Source organism: Patella vulgata, chromosome 5, assembly GCF_932274485.2.
Source record: "Patella vulgata chromosome 5, xgPatVulg1.2, whole genome shotgun sequence".
NCBI classification, from domain to species: Eukaryota; Metazoa; Mollusca; class Gastropoda; family Patellidae; genus Patella; species Patella vulgata.
In genome coordinates this window covers 62,770,676-62,788,404 of record NC_065883.2, presented here as the reverse complement: position 1 = coordinate 62,788,404, position 17,729 = coordinate 62,770,676, and the positions used below count along the sequence as shown (strand labels likewise).

General features: G+C 32.1%; 1 protein-coding gene across 3 annotated transcripts in view; it reads left to right on the top strand.

Annotated features, from left to right (window-relative positions):
* LOC130012818 (mitogen-activated protein kinase-binding protein 1-like) overlaps positions 1-17,439 on the top strand; it is a 67,990-nt gene extending 50,551 nt beyond the window's left edge. Inside the window, exons 27-34 of one of the 3 annotated variants that reach the window (XM_056100766.1) lie at positions 511-576; positions 4,161-4,235; positions 5,676-5,736; positions 6,615-6,878; positions 8,389-9,727; positions 10,544-10,656; positions 12,157-12,233; positions 13,106-17,439. In XM_056100766.1, the coding sequence (XP_055956741.1) occupies positions 511-576; positions 4,161-4,235; positions 5,676-5,736; positions 6,615-6,878; positions 8,389-9,727; positions 10,544-10,656; positions 12,157-12,233; positions 13,106-13,441 (2,331 nt within the window). In that variant the 3' untranslated portion in view covers positions 13,442-17,439. The remainder of the gene's footprint in view (positions 1-510; positions 577-4,160; positions 4,236-5,675; positions 5,737-6,614; positions 6,879-8,388; positions 9,728-10,543; positions 10,657-12,156; positions 12,234-13,105) is intronic. The other 2 variants (XM_056100767.1, XM_056100768.1) reach the window with 2 other exon arrangements.
* The last annotated feature ends 290 nt before the right edge of the window (positions 17,440-17,729 follow it).

Here is a 17,729-nt window from a genome sequence, read left to right as displayed (position 1 = left end):
CTAGCTATAAGAAAAACAATTTCTATAGAGATAATGAATTTAAATTTTGGTTTTATATCAGACATTATGGACCATTTTTCGATCTTAAATGCAACCCTGAAAAGCACCCCTGTTTCTTTCGTCTGTGTGAAAGTTGTGGAGCTTCAATTATGTTTATTTCTTTTCTGATTTTTGTTTTTATTTTATGTTAAGAGGAGATCAGTTTCTTTTTTTTGGGTTTCATAAGCATGATTTTCATAATTCTATGGGCACTTCTGATTCTATTATGGTACTAAAGACAATTAATGAATGATGAAAAAATACCTACAATTTTTTTCTCAAAACAATGACAATGAAATTTTTTACCAGCTTAAAAAACCATTGCATTTTGTTTTTGAAGTGACTTTTTTCTCTGTTATGTATCATGCTGAACCATTTTAAGATTTTGACCTCCAAACTTCTTTGTTTTGGTTTTTAATTCCTCCTTCTAATTTGCACCACCCTTTTTTTATTTTCTTTACCCGCATGTAGCCATTACAGAAAAGTAAGAGTAATATGGCGCGTGCTGTTGATGAAACACGAAAAAGACTTGCCGCTGTAAGTAACCAATCACTTGATATCAATCACACACCAAAAAGCACTTCAATAATCCAGCAAAATTGCACATTCTGTCTTACTTATTTAAATTATCTTATTTATTTAAATTATCTTATTTATTTAAATTATCTTATCTTTTTAAAATTATTTCAAGTAGAAGATTTATTAAAATGCATATATTCAAAAATCAAATTTGAGCTTAATCAATGTTAAAAGGTTATTAAAAATAACTGATTCCAAATCACGATCAGTGAGTTTAAATGTTTTTAAAGTATATATTTTTACATACTAAGGGTATAATGATTTCTCATATATAGATTAAATTAGATTTTATATATTTTATTTTTGCTTTGGTTTTATTTTCTGTCAGTGGGTTGTTTATTTTATAATGGACATTTACAACCATTGGGTTATTATTCATGATCATGTTTTGGTTTTGATGATAATTTTTATCTGCCCACATTGAATTGTGGTCGTATATTGTCGTCGCCCCCCCCTTATCTGTCTGTCCGTACGACATCCGCGCAATTGCTTGTGGATGCTCTAGAGGCTAAAGTTAATATCCAATTGACTTTACATTTATACACAGTGTTTAAGATCATGACTCTAAGAACCCTATTGATTTTCAAAGATTTCCAATAATTACTGACAGTCACTTTGAGACGAAGATGCCTATTGATTTTTAACAATATCCTATAATGACCCATGATCACTTTGAAGTATCTTGTGGAGGGTCTAGCGGCTAAAGTTAATATCCTATTGATTTTTATATGCACACATTTTCATGTGGACGTATATTGTCGTTGCCCCTGTCCGTCCGTCCGTCCACAATTGTTTGTGGACACTCTACAGGTCAGAATTTTTATCCGATTTCAACGAAACTTGAAATATAGCTTTATCTCCCTAAGATCTTGGTTCCTTTCGATATTGGCATGTATCGGACCGTAACTTCATGGATTATGGTCCCTGATTGTACAGAAAATCGCATTTTTAGCTTGTGGACCCTATAGAGGTCACAATTTTTTATACGCCCACATTGAAATGTGGTCGTATATTGTCGTCGCCCCCATCCGTCTGTCCGGCGGTCCGGCGTCCACAATTGCTTGTGGACACTCTAGAGGCTAAAGTTAATATCTGATTGACTTTAAATTTATACACAGTGTTTAAGGTCTTGAGACGAAGAAGCCTATTGATTTTCAGCGATTTTCGATAATTACTGCCAGAGTTATGGCCCTTGATCACTTTGAAAAATCTTGTGGACGCTCTAGAGGCCAAAGTTAATATCCAATTGACCTTAAATTTATACACAGTGTTTGCGGTCATGAGACAAAGAAGCCTATTGATTTTCAACGATTTCCGATAATTACTGCCAGAGTTATGGCCCTTGATCACTTCAAAAAATCTTGTGGACGCTCTAAAGGCCAAAGTTAATATCCGATTGACTTTAAATTTATACACAGTGTTTAAGGTCATGAGACGAAGAAGCCTATTGATTTTCAGCGATTTCCGATAATTACTGCCAGAGTTATGGCCCTTGATCACTTCAAAAAATCTTGTGGATGCTCTAAAGGCCAAATTTAATATCCGATTGACTTTAAATTTATACACAATGTTTAAGGTCATGAGACGAAGAAACCTATTGATTTTCAACGATTTCCGATAATTACTGCCAGAGTTATGGCCCTTGATCACTTAAAAAAATCTTGTGGATGCTCTAGAGGCTAAAGTTAACATCCGATTGACATTAAATTTATACACAGTGTTTAAGGTCATAAGATGATGAAGCCTATTGGTTTTCAGCGATTTCTGATAATTACTGCCAGAGTTATGGCCCTTGATCACTTCAAAAAATCTTGTGGATGCTCTAGAAGCGAAAGTTAATATTCGATTGACTTTAAATTTATACACAGTGTTTGAGGTCATGAGACGAAGAAGCCTATTGATTTTCAGCGATTTCTAATATTTGCTGCCAGAGTTATGGCCCTTGATCACTTTGAAAAATCTTGTGGACGCTCTAGAGGCCAAAGTTAATATCTGATTGACTTTCAATTTATACACAGTGTTTAAGGTCATGAGACGAAGAAGCATATTGATTTTCAGCGATTTCCGATAATTACTGCCAGAGTTATGGCCCTTGATCACTTCAAAGAATCTTGTGAATATTCATGCATATCGGATCGTAACTTCCTGAATTATGGCCCTAATTGATTGTACGAAAAATCACTTCTTTTTTTGAGCTTGTTCTCTTTCCATCTCTTGCAAAATGTGGGCGTATCTTGCATGGCAACCGCTTGTCATCTATTTCCAACAATTACTGCCACTGCCAGAGTTGTGGCCCTTGACTTCTTTGAAAAATCTTAAAGAAGTTTTGGAGGCTAAAGTTAATATCTGGTTGACTTAGAATTTATACACAGTGTTTAAGGTCATGAGACAACGAATCTTAATCATTTTCAACAATTTCCAATAATTGCCACCAGAGTTATGGCCCTTGATTACTTTGAAAAATCTTGTGGATGCCCTATAGGCTAAAGTTAATAAAAATTGTTTAAGGTCATGAGACAAACAACTAAAAAGAATTCTAATGATTTCTGATGATTACATAATGGGTTATTAGTTTACTCAAAATCAGATTTCATGTGTTGTAAATGTTTTCATTACTGACAAAAGAAAAAATATGCAATAACCCTTGTTCACTGCCCAGACGATTTAGCTGCTGTGGGTGTGTGTTTCATTGCCTTTCAAACTATCTTTATTAAGATTAATAACTCATGTAGTATAAATCACAAATTAAAACATTTGTTACATAGTATAAAGATTTTGATTAAAATATTTAAAATGAAAGTAGCCAGTAGATTGTAATTGAAATAAGATTAAAATTACATTATGATTTATTTTTACCGTATGCTGCTATATAATAACATACTTTCTATGACAACCATCTGTGCTAGTGAAACGGTCAGAGCACTGGGTTTTAATCTCTGCTGGTTGAGCGGTCCCAGGTTCTAATCCCGACATAGACCGAAAAGAACCATCAAGGTTTTGCAATCCTGGTCTTCACTTGTCACGGTGGGGCACACCTTTGAGGTTAATAAACCTGGGCAATTAGAATTCATAGAATAGTAGGCAGAAATGTCGCTATTATCCCATTTACGATGCACACATAGAAATGTTATCACAGTTCTCAAATGACCAATATATTGTGTTAATGTGATATTAAACCCCATTATATTTTGTTCAGTTCTATGTATATAAACCAGTCAAACATGCTTTGGTTTTTAATTTCTAATAAATCCACATGATCAAAACACTTTTAAAGTTCAAAGAAAATATGTCAGTTTTCATTGTGGTACAACATAATATGATGCCTGATTTTGACCAGATTGACGATTCTTCTCTCTTGAATTAAACTCTGGTTAACCCTAGTTAAATGCTTGGTTTTAAAATTTCAATACATTCATGTGATCTGAATAACATCTTCAGATGTTAATGTAGTACAAGATAAGATATTATACAAATGATTATTATGAATAGAGAAATATATTATTACCATTATTTTATAAATTATTGTTTTATTTATATTGAAGATGGGTTGGGATGGAGACAATGATTTAGATGATGAAAATAAACCACCTTCACCACCAACTAAACTAGAGGCTAATGTAAGTTGAAATTCAGGCTTTGAAACTGGACATTTATCAAAGCTATAGTTATAATGATCATGTCTGAAATGCAAGTTGTCTTACTGGTAGATTTATGAACGTTGCTGTTTCAATGTTAGTCTGACATTGACATGCTAAATAACTATCTAAATGAAAAACCAGATTCAGAAAAATATATTTTGAGTTTTCTCTTATTGGATTGAAATTCTTCTGTCAATTAAATTTTTAACTGAATTCTTGTCAGATATTTTTTTAATAAAATCTTGAAATAAAGTGAATATTATGAAATCACAATAATTTTAAGTGGACATTTTTGGTACAATATCTTGATTTATAAAATGGAAAAATATATCGAAATCATTGATTTTATGTTTCATTTACGTACCGGTATGAAAGCTCAGTGGGGCTGTCTAGTGGTGTAAGGTCTGTCATTGAGTCATCAAGTGGCGTAGTTTCAAATCCCCGCTTGTACGTCATAAGGAGTAGGGTCACCTGTTCAAACACATTGGTTTTCTCTAGGTCCTGCATTTTTCTTCCACTGCTAAAGACCCCTACACACAAGTGAATTATTGAGATAGAATTGAACCATATGTTAGTCCCCAAATGACCTAGTTTGTGTCGATTGGACGTTAAACCCCATTTCTTTCTATCTATTAAAGCTCAATTAATAATTCATGTGTCAACATTTTAAAGATTAAGATTTGATAAATACCTAGTTACATCTGATTAAGTGTTATAGCCTTGGGGTGAGATAACATTTGCTAGTAGAAGAGCAAATGTACTTGGGGCATTGTAATCATTGATTTATTTCTGGTATTGACAAAAACTTGAAGGTTTATACTAGTTTCTAACGTAAATACAAGTCTTGTGTCTGTTGAATGTCAGGTGGGTTAAAAACTATAAAAGGTCAGTATTAGTATAGGGTAATTAAACATCGAGCTGTGTAGTAGTTTGTATGGGTGTTTATTTGTTTTAGTAGGACTGTGTCATACCCTGTAGAGTTTGTTGGTGATATAGTGAGTAAAGACTACCTGTAACAAGTACTTATACAGTCCACAGATTTGACATCACTGTTTTATTATTTTGTTTTGTATGTGTAGCCTGAGGGTGTTTTTCGATTTGTGTCTATATTTGGAATTAGGACAATTTTGTAGTTACTTAGAAGGTGATAGTTATGTTTTTATGAGTGTTTTTGCTCTTGTTAAGCAGTTTGAAGTTATATAATTGACAAGATAACTGCTAGCTTCGTGCTGTGCTAGCTGTGGATGATACTTCCTAAGCTTTACCTGGGCAAGTTAGTGCTGTTATCTCTAATTAGAAGATTTATAATGACGAACAATTGAAAGATTATAGAAAAATTAACCATCATCTCAAAATGGTAATATTATACAAGAATATTGTTAAATATTTTTAATATTTTTGATTTAAATTGTTTTACAGATTCATAACTTCTCTAAATTTGATGAGAAGAAAACATCTCCTAAATCTGTTTTATCCACAGGTAACTTAATACTTTTTAGTTTAACTCATTTACTTCTATATATATACCCACATATATCATATATCTTTAAGGTAGACATTATATTAAATATTAGATAGAATTCGAGCATTTGTATTAAAGCTATATTCCCTTGATATTAGTTTTTGTCATGATCACACCGTCTACAGCTGAAGTAGTTTGGGGGGGGGGGGGCACAGATTTTGGAATGACATAATGCTGGGTATAGTGTCGAAGAAAGGCTGCTGGGGTTCATGTGTGTGCTGTAATTCCTCTGCGTCTCCAGGGTAGACCTGAATACATGGAAATTTGTTTTAGAATGATTTTAGGTTGAGTGTGCTACATCAGTAATTGAACAGATCCGATCAACCCAATTAATACCTTATTTTAACCTAAATCAGAGAGATTTAACTCTTTTAAACATATGGTACTCCAAACAAACAATAGTGAAATAATCCTCTGTATAATGATAACCTTTCTGGTTATGAACAGGGAATATAGCTTTAACTAGAAATTAGATCTTCCATGCAAATTAATTATAAAGACAAATCTAAGATCCTTGAATTAGTTAGGACTGCATCATGAAATACTCTCAATAGTTGTGATGAAAATAACGACCCCTTCATCATAATATCATTTAGTATCCATTTTTCATTTCCAAAAAATAACTTGTCTCTCCTATAATAAAGTAATCCTCCATATTTCTTTCAAAATTTTCGACTAATTATTTCATTCTGTGGTCAAACCCCTGTGCATTTGAAATTCATTTGAAAGATTTATAAATATTTATTGTTTTCATGTCATTCTTCACGATGTTTCTGTTTTATTGTTTTGATTTTTTTATTTGTTGTCATATTTTTGTGATATTTTCTTCCGTTTAGGCCAAGCAACTAGCCCCACCCCAAAGAGTCCACGTCGTTTTTGGCTGACGACTAATCACTCAAAACTGCTACGTGATGAGGGGCTCTCACTGCCCAAAATTCCCATCAGTAAATACATGCGAACACAAATTGGTAAACCTCCTCTTCCAACTAATTATAATAGTAGGCTTCCATCCATTAAATCACCCCTTCCCAGGAAAATGGTGGCCCCACATTCACCACGGCCTCCAAGGTCACCACGGTCTCCACGACCTTCACGGAGTGGTATATACTCAAATTATTATTAAGCATGGTGTACAATTATCAATATTGTCACTAAGTTTCTTCAATTATGGTGCATTTTAGCTTCTTTAACCTTAAATTTTGGCTCTTAATATATTTCATTTGAAATATAACAAAACAACTCGGTTCTAAGAATAATTCTAAATATTGGTTTTAAATTTGGTTTATTATTATGCATTAGACTAAGAAATTTATGCAAATTTAATTTATGAAATTTAATGTAATGCAAATATCGATACCAAATTAACTTATTTATTAACAATTCCTAAATTGATGTGGATCAATTTCATAAATGATGAAAATAGAGTTTAGAATGCACCATATTATTTGAAGTGTTGTGATGGGTATGCCGCTATAATTTATGTCAGTCCTAACCAGTTTATTGCGTACATGTATAATATTTAATGTACGATTTATTTGTGAATATTTATGTTCTTATATAGAGTTTTCAAGATTTCAATTTGATTCATGTTTTCATTTTTGTGTTACCTCAATTTTTTCTCCACGTACATCCAAAATTTATGGAATGATTCATGCCATTAGAATGTCGCATGGTGTTTCTTATAGATCTAACCTTTTATTTGGAAATTTTTACGTATAGATTAGCAACTTAAATGTGAATGTTATCCTTCCAAAATTTTAAATTGTTTGCAAAGAATTCCACTCTGTATTTTTATCTCTGTGAACTTGTATAAGCTTATTAATGCTACATTCTTGATGTGTACGTTAAACAAATATTAAGAAAACTGTATGATCTAACTCTGTGATATATCTTTTTATTAAGGAATCTGTATAAAATCTAATATATCTAACAAGCATGATATAATATACATATGATCACCTGAAACATTTTAACCCCGTGTCAAAAATATATCAAATTCCCCAATTATTTCTAATTTTAATGGATGGATTTATATCTTTGGTTTCTTACATGTGTTTTGATTTTTGTATTATCTTAACCTTATTATTTCTTTAACAATTGGATGTTTTTAAAATATATTTAACATTTTGGTATATCGTACCTGGTGCCCTATTCCTGAAAATTTTAACCGAAAATATTTTTAAGAAATACTGATTGTTTATTGGGTGATCACTAAAATGTTAGCACAATATTTAGCTATTGACGAATGAAAAGGCTGCAGAATTAAGAAATATTTTTGTTAATGTTTTCTGGTATAAGGCCCTCGAACACAATATTTATTTGTAACTGTTGTATGATCACGAGGTTGAATTTACATGAATTAAGATGATACTATTAAGAGTTTAATTGCGTAGATATTTTGTTCATTTTCAGTATGTACAAACAGAAATATAAATATAGGTTTACTCTTTTCTAGAACATCTGATACCACTTCTCATTTGAGGACTTGACAGAACTAGAATTTTTTCTTTTTACTTGTTATATGTAAAATAGAGAATCTTGCTTTATTGCTTTACATAACATAATTTTGAGAGAGATAATTATTGTTTTCTTTTTTTTTTCTTTTTTTAGCAGTAAAAACTTTTGATGAGGAAGACGAAGATGCCCTGTCAACATCTTCCTCTTCATCCAGTATCCGTCTGCGTGGTAGTCAACCTAACCTACGCAGTGTAAGACATGATGATAAGAGACGCAGTACGCCAAATCTCCGTTCATCTCCAGTTGAAGTGTGTAAATCTCCAGACGGTGTAAAACGTGGTTCTGGTGGTGTGTCTTATCTCCGCCCAACAAAAAGTTCTAAAGCCAAAAACTTAAGATCAAGTTCTACGTCATTACTGCCTGGATTAGGTGCCAGCACTGAAGTTAGCCAAACAAACGGACTCTCCAAATCAACTTCTTTGTCGAATCTGATTACACCCAAGGAAGAACCGCAGAATAATCACCAAAAACGTAATTTACGCAAAGGAAAACTATCTTCCTCGAAGTTAGCTCAATATGCTTCAACGCCAAATTTAGCTAGTGTCGAGGAAGATGATGAAGAAGAACCTCCCACTAATCTTGTTAACTTGGGTCATTTGACCAAAAGTGTGCCGGATGTTAATGATTTGGATTCTAATAGTACCGCATCCTCGAACGAAAACCACACAAATACTCTACCCACACGTAGACCTAATTTACGGTCACGATTATCTGGTCTCAGAAAAGATCGTGATTCTGGTGGGGCCAGTATAGATAAACGTGTTAATAAACGTTCATTAAGTATCGGTGATAGATTATCAACAGACGGTCAAGGACAAGTCAGACGTTCTTTATCACCATCTCTCAATCAAAATGGCAAACCAAACAACAGCAATGGAATAATGCCCCCACCTTTATCGTCAAATGTTAGCAGAAAGAAACAACCTGATTCCATTTTGAAACATTCGATCAAACGTCGATCTCAAACAGAACTTACTTTAGACGAGGCAAAAGATATTTTAATGGGACGATCAAAATCGGGTCGCGAATATTTTACCAAAGATATAAATACAAAAAAATTGAATGATAGTGTCAATAAACCCGCAGAGAAACCGAACGACACAAACCCTAAAGTAAATATGAATAATAATAATAATAAAAATAAAGACGATTCAGAGGAAGAACCTCTACCAAGTGTGAAAGACAGAATAGCGAAATATTATTCACATTTAACTCCTGATAGTAAAACTAAACCAGAAGTTGTTAATCATGTTTCCAACCATACTTCCCATAATGTGACATCTGTAACCATGTTAAATTTAAACACTAGTTCCCATAGTCAGTCTGATACAGGTGTGGAATCGGATACAGAGTGTGAAATAAAACGACCTGATAAAACAACTCATCATCCTCGATTATCTCTCGTCACTGTTAATCAAGATATAGATAACAGGTAAGGGTTTATCTTCTATTTTGGGAGCCACGGTGGTTCAGTGAGTAAGATGTTGGATCTCTAACCTGGAGGTCTGGTGTTCAATCCCGGTGTTGACCGAGAAAGTTAATCAAGAATTTCCGGCATGGTGCCCCTTTTCAGCAGTGCAAGACTGGAGGCTGATGAAGATGAAAAACCAAGGTCGCATATGCATATTGGCGTGAACATACAAGATCCCTTAGCAATTGGCAGAACAGTAGGACGTTAAACCCCATTTCATTTCATTTCATTTCCTTAGCAATTGGAATTTGATATGAGTAGGACGAAGTTCATCTGTCTGAGCGAAATTTTCATCATAGCAGACTGTGTATGCCCGTCTTCATAGTAGCCCAGTAGAGTTACTGATCCTGTTATTTAAACATTCTGAATGCTAGTGTTTGAGATTTAACTGGCTGGAGTAGTTATTGCCCCTGACCCGAAAAATCTTCTATGCATCCTTGTGAAATCAGCAGGAAAATGTAAATTAAATCCTCTATCCCTAAAAAAACTTTATTTGAAGTTTTCATAAATCTTGACACACCGAATGTGTTAATGGTAGTAGTAAGTATTTGATTTCTGTCTCAAAGATCCGCCCAAAATTGCTTTGTCTCCTGGTAAGGGTTAATTTAAACTAGTTTCATTATATTATATGTTTGCATTTTGAATTAAGTATTGAATGTTGTTTTCAAAAGAAAATAGAGCAAGACCAATGTAATATCTTTGTGTTCACTTACTAGGAAATCTGTGTATATATTATATAATATTTCATTGTTCTTAATGATGTTTGATGTATTTCAGTGTATCATTAACAACCCCTGTAGTTTCACCATGTTTAGACAGTACGTTATCATCTGTTAGAATCAACAGAAATAAATTATCTTTACCTGTAACACCAGATTATAATTCACAAGGTAAACATTATATTTATATTATCTTCATTCATAAAAATAATGTTTTAAAAAAAATACCCCGAAAATAGATAAATCTGTGACTAACAAATTGCCATTCACTAGAGAAAAAGTATGTCCTGACAAAGTCAGAATTTGTGCCCGACAATGTCTATATTGTCATATAACAACGTCTTGCCAAAGACGAATTTTTATATGAGCATGCAGCTTTAAACTGTCTTTAAACATGTCACGTGATCAGCCACCACGTGACTCCCTTCTTGGAAAAACTTCGAAGCGTGTGAGCGGTTTGTTTTTTCTCGGCATCTAGTTTACCTATAGTTTATTCTATTATTAAGCTTAATTAATCGTCTGTTTGTTTTAGTGGCCCCTGGGGGTTTAGTGGCGCGATTAACGAGAATATTGACCATATCCTGGTAGTTGGGGGAACTGTCAAAATTGTCATTTCTCTTTTTTCCTTCACGGCGTCTGCCCACGGGAAAAAATGGCTACCTTCTCCGCCATGAACAGGTCCTTTAGACCGGCGGGGCGTCACTTCCAAGTTTTTGTTTTGAGTCATTCTTTTATCACAAGACTGTCCCAATATTTAGAAGAAAACAACCTAAAAAAATTTTAATTTTTCCACAGTCAATGTTCATATTGTTGGACAACCAAGGGCTACTTTGGACAAATTGACTAAATCCCTCCCTCGGTTATTGGGAGAGTTTTCACCGCCCTATCATTGCATTATATTGCAAATAGCAGGAAATGATTTGAGCCTGCCTCACATTACACCTCTTGATGTATATCAAAAGCTGTTGTCGCTCATTTCTGAGTTGCAAAATCGAATATCATTATGCTTGCTGAAACCTATTTTAAGTAGATATAAGTTATCTCCCTTGTGTTGTAGTTCTCCTGCCATTTTCTTGTTTTGCTGCACAGTGGCAGATTCCCCCTCTAAAGAACCATTTCCAGGAAACATGTAGATTTGAACTTTTTGTTGGTTGGGGTGATGTAGCTGATGAAATTGAATGTTAATTTCAGGCCCAGATATGCACCGCAAGTTCTCATTGATAAACTGGTTTTTCTAAATTTCTCAGAGAAGCCCCCCCTCGCCACAGATTAACCAATTATTCTACACTACAGCTACATCTGCATGTACATTTGTTAAACGATATTCTATCTTATTTTGATATATTAAATACTCAGATAACTATGGGAAAAATCATGCTGCTTTTTAGAATTTTTGCTAGAAATGATTGGGGATTATTATTGCCATTGAACATACAGATGTGATGTTATCCTTTGATTCTGGCAATGTGCCAATCTTACATTATTTATACTAGTTAAAATATTGGACCTGCGTGACGTATCCATTGAAATGCACACATGCTGGATAGTGTTTGTATTTTAACTTGTTTAAGGTCATGTGCAAACGCACTCGTGCAATATCAATATATTACTTAATGTCTCGCACTCGACCAATAAACTACACTTAACATCAGATTTCCATTATTATTTCAGATTTCCTTTCTAATTGTTCTGAAGCTGTAGCTGATCTGGAGAAAGCTATACAAAAATTAAAACAGATACATGTACAGGTCTGTATAAAACTTAACAGTATAACACTTGGCAAACACACGAATGATTAATGCATGGGTGTTGGATCATAACGTTTGTCATTGAGTCAAGTGACATGGTTTCGAATCCCTGCTGTATGTGACAAGGATTAGGGTCGCCAGTCCAACCTTGTGGGTTTTTTCTGGGTCCTCCGTTTTCCTCCCACTGCTAAATAGCCCTATGCACAAGTGAATTGTTGAAATAAAATTGAACCATATGTTAGTCCTGAAATGACCTTGTTTTTGTCGAGTGGAGGTTAAATCCCATTTCTCTCTCACTTTAAGTCTGTTTCTAACTTATATAGGTAAGGTTCTCAGGGGGGGACATTATATAATTACTTTGTCAGGCCTCTTTCTTGGACAGCCAAACAATTAGGTGAATAATAAATTCAGAATTGTCTGTCAAAGACAACTCTATTTTAAATATGCATTATGTAAGATTTAGAAAAACAGCTGGTTTCTCTCACTATAATAGTGTCAAAATAGATAATCAACAATGAATATATTGAAAATTTCATTCAGATTACTTTATCTTGAGCCAAGTTATGAATGTTTGAAGTTTTAATAGCGTAGTTTAGATTGACATAACTGTGGTGATAAACGAAGTCTCGATTTTCTATTGTTTCATTAACTGATTAAATGGCACAGATGGTCTAATCAAATTAATATCCAAGCCATTTGATGTCTAGACAGTAGATTATAGGCTTGTAATATTAATGTCTAAATAATAATTTATATAAGATTTGAAGTCAGAAAAAAGACCTGCAATAGGCAGATTTAGCTTTTACATCTTTAATGATTTTTAATCTGCAACAAAAAAAAAATGCTGATATCAGATTTCTGTTCTTTTTCAGTCATGTAATATTAAAGATGAGAAGTCCAATGAAATAAGAGCTTTATTAGGTCAAACATTCCACAAAGCTCATCATACATTCGCTGATTTATCAGCAAAAACACCAACAGGAGAAGATAATCCTCCAATACCTCAAATTAATGTCCAATCAGAATCAAATGTAACAAAATGTACAGCGGAGAAAGAATTAAGTGAAGAGGATCGTGTAATAGACAAAGCGAGTTCTTTAATAGAACCGATACTTCAGCAGTTAGAATCTCGTATCTCAACTCGAATCTCAGATCAAATAGTTGAAATGGTTAAAAATAAATTACATGCCGATCATACGATAGTTTGAAATAAATTATATAATGATTCTAATAATTACTGGTAGTACAAGATATGAAATTATTGTCATTATAATATTAAATACGTTTGTGTGATAATGGCACATTTTTGTCCTTGATAAAAGAAAAACATATTAATTGCACAGAAATTTCATATTTTTCAATACTGCTATATAGTTTTATGAGATATATTAAAGATGTATGTACAATATAATGATTTATTAATAGAATATTTATTGGGAAGCTTTATAACAGTTTATTATATATTGTAAATGGATTCATTTTATAAATGTACTCAAAATGTATGATAGTCTTGTTATAACTTTCCAATTGATTGATTTAACTAAAAGTGCTAAAATATAATATTTGTTAAAAATTATTGTTAATTTGAATTAATGAATGTTGCAGTATCACATGATGGTTCCCCCACTGTTATATTAAAGCCATTGGGAATAATATATGGTCCTGCCCCATAATGCTAATGTAGTAAGTGGACTCTGACATTCAGGGTAAATGTATTGTCAAAAGAAAGTATATAAAGTTATAAAATACATAGCTCGGTTACCTACTTTTCTTCATTCAGTGCTATATTTTTTCAGATTTTTGAAGCACTAATAAGAGCTATTATCTTTTTTATCAATTTCATTATAAATGATAAAAGGTAACTGTTTAAGATATTAATATAGGGCATTTATCCATATGGTATTTCAATTCTATTTTCATACATAAAAATAAAATATATGTATATTATAATATATAAAATATTTATACAGACAGGGTTTACTAATTAGCTTCCATATACATATATTATAGTCTTTAGTAACATTATCAGTTTGGCTTTGTGTGTAGTGCAGTCCTCCTGCACTTCCTATAATAGCTCCCTTACTGGCTGGCAAGCAAATAGTTCTGACTAATGCAAATCAGTCAAAGGGTTCTTTATTCCTAGAGAGATAAGACACTGTTCAGTCATAATCAGAATTCAGGAATATGGGTGTATATAAATATGTATTATCACTCAAATCAAAATCCAATACTTAATATATATTGCTTCCTATCACTTATCAACGAACATTTGTATATCAATATTAAATAATTCATTATTTGTATATTTGGCAAGGTTGTATGTAAACTATGTACATTTTAACAAGTGTCCATCATCAACAAAAATAATTATAATACATAGTTGAGTTGTGTATCATGACTTTAGAAGCTAGATTTTATATATACCAATATACAGTTGTGTTTGTTTGTGATATACTACAGTTTTGTTTGTGATTTTGTCTGATCCATGATTTTTAGGAATCAAAATTCTATATGTGCTTCTAACCTATACATCAAGGTGCTTTTTCATATTCGGCATTTATAGAGAAAAAAGTTACCTCTTGAGAAAACGGCCACAAAATAAATGGAAAGATCAAACGAAGAAATTGTATATACGCCACATGATTTCAAAGAGGTTTACTATTATAATTTAGAAGCACATTTCAAATTTGTATTCTATAGAAGCATTGCTCAGACAGTAATATTGTTTATAAATAAGAAGTATTTAATTAATATATATATTCTACCACAGTGTTCAGATACGGAATGAAAGAGTGCGACGATTAATGCCTGTATAAATTATATATTTACTAGTTGTATATATATATTCAGTTTTTATTTATCTAGGCAATTATTATTAAATTTATGGTAGTTAGTGATTCATATCCCTGTATAAAACATTAATTTGTGAAAATCTGATCTTAGTAAATTATCTCCCTTGTGAGCAACTGTTGTGACTTTCCTATTATTATTAATATATTCCAAAAAGGACCCAGAAGCATGTATGACTTTCCATTCAAAATAGTGAATTGTTCTTACATATTTGATATATCAATATCCTAATGAACTTAGTGAATTATCTCCCCTGTGAGCAACTGTTGTGAGCTTACTATTTATATATTCAAAAAAGAAGCCACAAGCATGTTTGGGTTTCCACTCTAAATAGTGAATTGTTCTTACTTATTTGATATTTAATAAATATATTGGAAATATTTTGTTATATCTTGAAAACTGTAATCTAAAGATATTAATACAGTCAGCTGATCTCGGACTTCATTTTTCGTTAGTATACTTTTCGGTGAAGTTGGAATCAGTGATCTTGTAGATATTCTTAAATCAAGTTGAAACTCTTGTTGAGAAAAGTGATCTAGATGAGAAGGTGATATAGAAATTCATATTAATTAATGATCAAATATTTACTGGGCTTTGATAAGAAACCATTTTGTGACAATTGTTCTGCAGTTGTATATCTCTCGGTATCCTTGACGACATTTAACCCAGTTTATTTTTTTGTATAAAAACATGAAAAAATAAGTGTGAAACACGGATATTCTATATCATTACCAGTTCAAGAAATATAAGAAGACCAGCTGTGTATGTTATCAAATCGAGTTTCATACTTGTAATATTAATATCTATGGGGACTAAAAAATATCTTTAGAATTACGTCTTCAAATATTATATAACAAATCGTGTAGATTAATACCATATACACCATGCTTGTTTAAAACCATATAATATGGCAGCCATATATCTTAATAGAATATATGACCACTTCTATAACATTCCTATAATCATTACTTATTTATCTTTTCTATCATTAATCAGTGCCGGAAGAATGTCCAGTATATGATAACAAATTTCCATCCCATATAAGTTACCAGTTTCAAAGCTGCTGATCGTTATTTGCTTATTTTACATGGCTTTTCCAAGCCAATATGTAGTCAAAATTGATTAATTAATATTAAGAAGATAAAACGAAAATATTAACAGTAGATAATGTCCCAGCTTGGATTTGGTCGGATTATAAAGAGACCAATCAATCAGTGACTTGTTTATGTTATCTGCACAGGCTGCTGAATATTGCAAAATATTCAATTCATCATGTTTTTGTAAATTTATTGAATGGACATAACCAATTTTGAACATTTTCCATTTTGCAATTCAACTTTAACAATATTGTAGTTTGCAAGTTATTCAAAATCCCTCGAATGATGATCAGCAGAGTTAAAAGAAATTTTACTCATTCGTTTACAAAAATTATGCTGCATGAATACATTGTTTCACTATCACTTATTCAAAAATTGAATTCATATTTTGGTACCCAATTTTCAATACCATTTTTCCCTCATTTTAATTCCGTTTATTTGTATATTTTGCTGCTTGTTTTCAATTACACTAATGATTCAAATACTGACATTTAATGTGCAATTGTTGTTTGAAATATCACCACCACCTGCAGGTAAATATGTGCAATTTTAATAAGTGTGTGTGGGCTTTCTTTTGCTACATATCAATATAATATTGTAATATGGGTTGAAAAACTTCCATTTCTACATTTCTGTATCAATTTTAATTTGTAACTTTGCAGACAAATTGTAATGAGTGGCCGACTTATGTGTGTTTTTTTTTATTATTGAAAAGACGAGTTAATAATTACTATTTTGAGAAGCTATACATAATAATCATGTAATTTATCTTTGTTGCTTTAGGCTTCACCAATTTGATTTACTGTTCTTCATGTTCTTGATAAATAAATAGCCACTTGAATCATGTGAAAGATGTTTTGTTTAAAATTACATAACTTAAAAATCTGGAACTAAAAACTTTTGAAAAGCATAACCAAGTCCTTTTCCCTAAGTAATAAAAAAGGAAATTTTTTTACAGGTGTTCATTAAGAACAGAAAATCAAATTTGTGTGGCCTCATGTTTAAATAGTTTAATACCAGAGCTGTGGTTTTGTATAGAGATTGTGTATGTAATATAAGGTTGTATTTATCTAGGGTATATAAAATCATAACCTGTATATCTATGTGCTTCCATAACATTGTGATACATATGTATATATAACATAATTGATGCAGTTCAGCCATGTTTTTTTATTTTGCTTTTTTTTGATAGCAAAGATATTGTTGGCAATGACAAATTGTCATTATTCCTAGTTGGAATAAAGATTATTTATACTTAATAGATTGTCTTTCTTTTTTATTTTTTTAAATATTATGTGAAGGAAAATTTTTAAACATTGTGTTTTCAAGAACCTAACATTTTGGAAAATGTCTAGACATCAAAGTGCATTCTGTTGTGAATATTCCCTGAATTCTACATTAAGTTTCAGTTGTCAGCTTCTTCATTATCACTAACTTGTGATCTGATGTTTTTTTGTATTAGGTTAAGTTTCCACATATAGATGCGTTTACTTTCAATCGTGAGCTGACAGATGTCCCCACCCAGCCCAAGCAGATTTCTATTTACTTT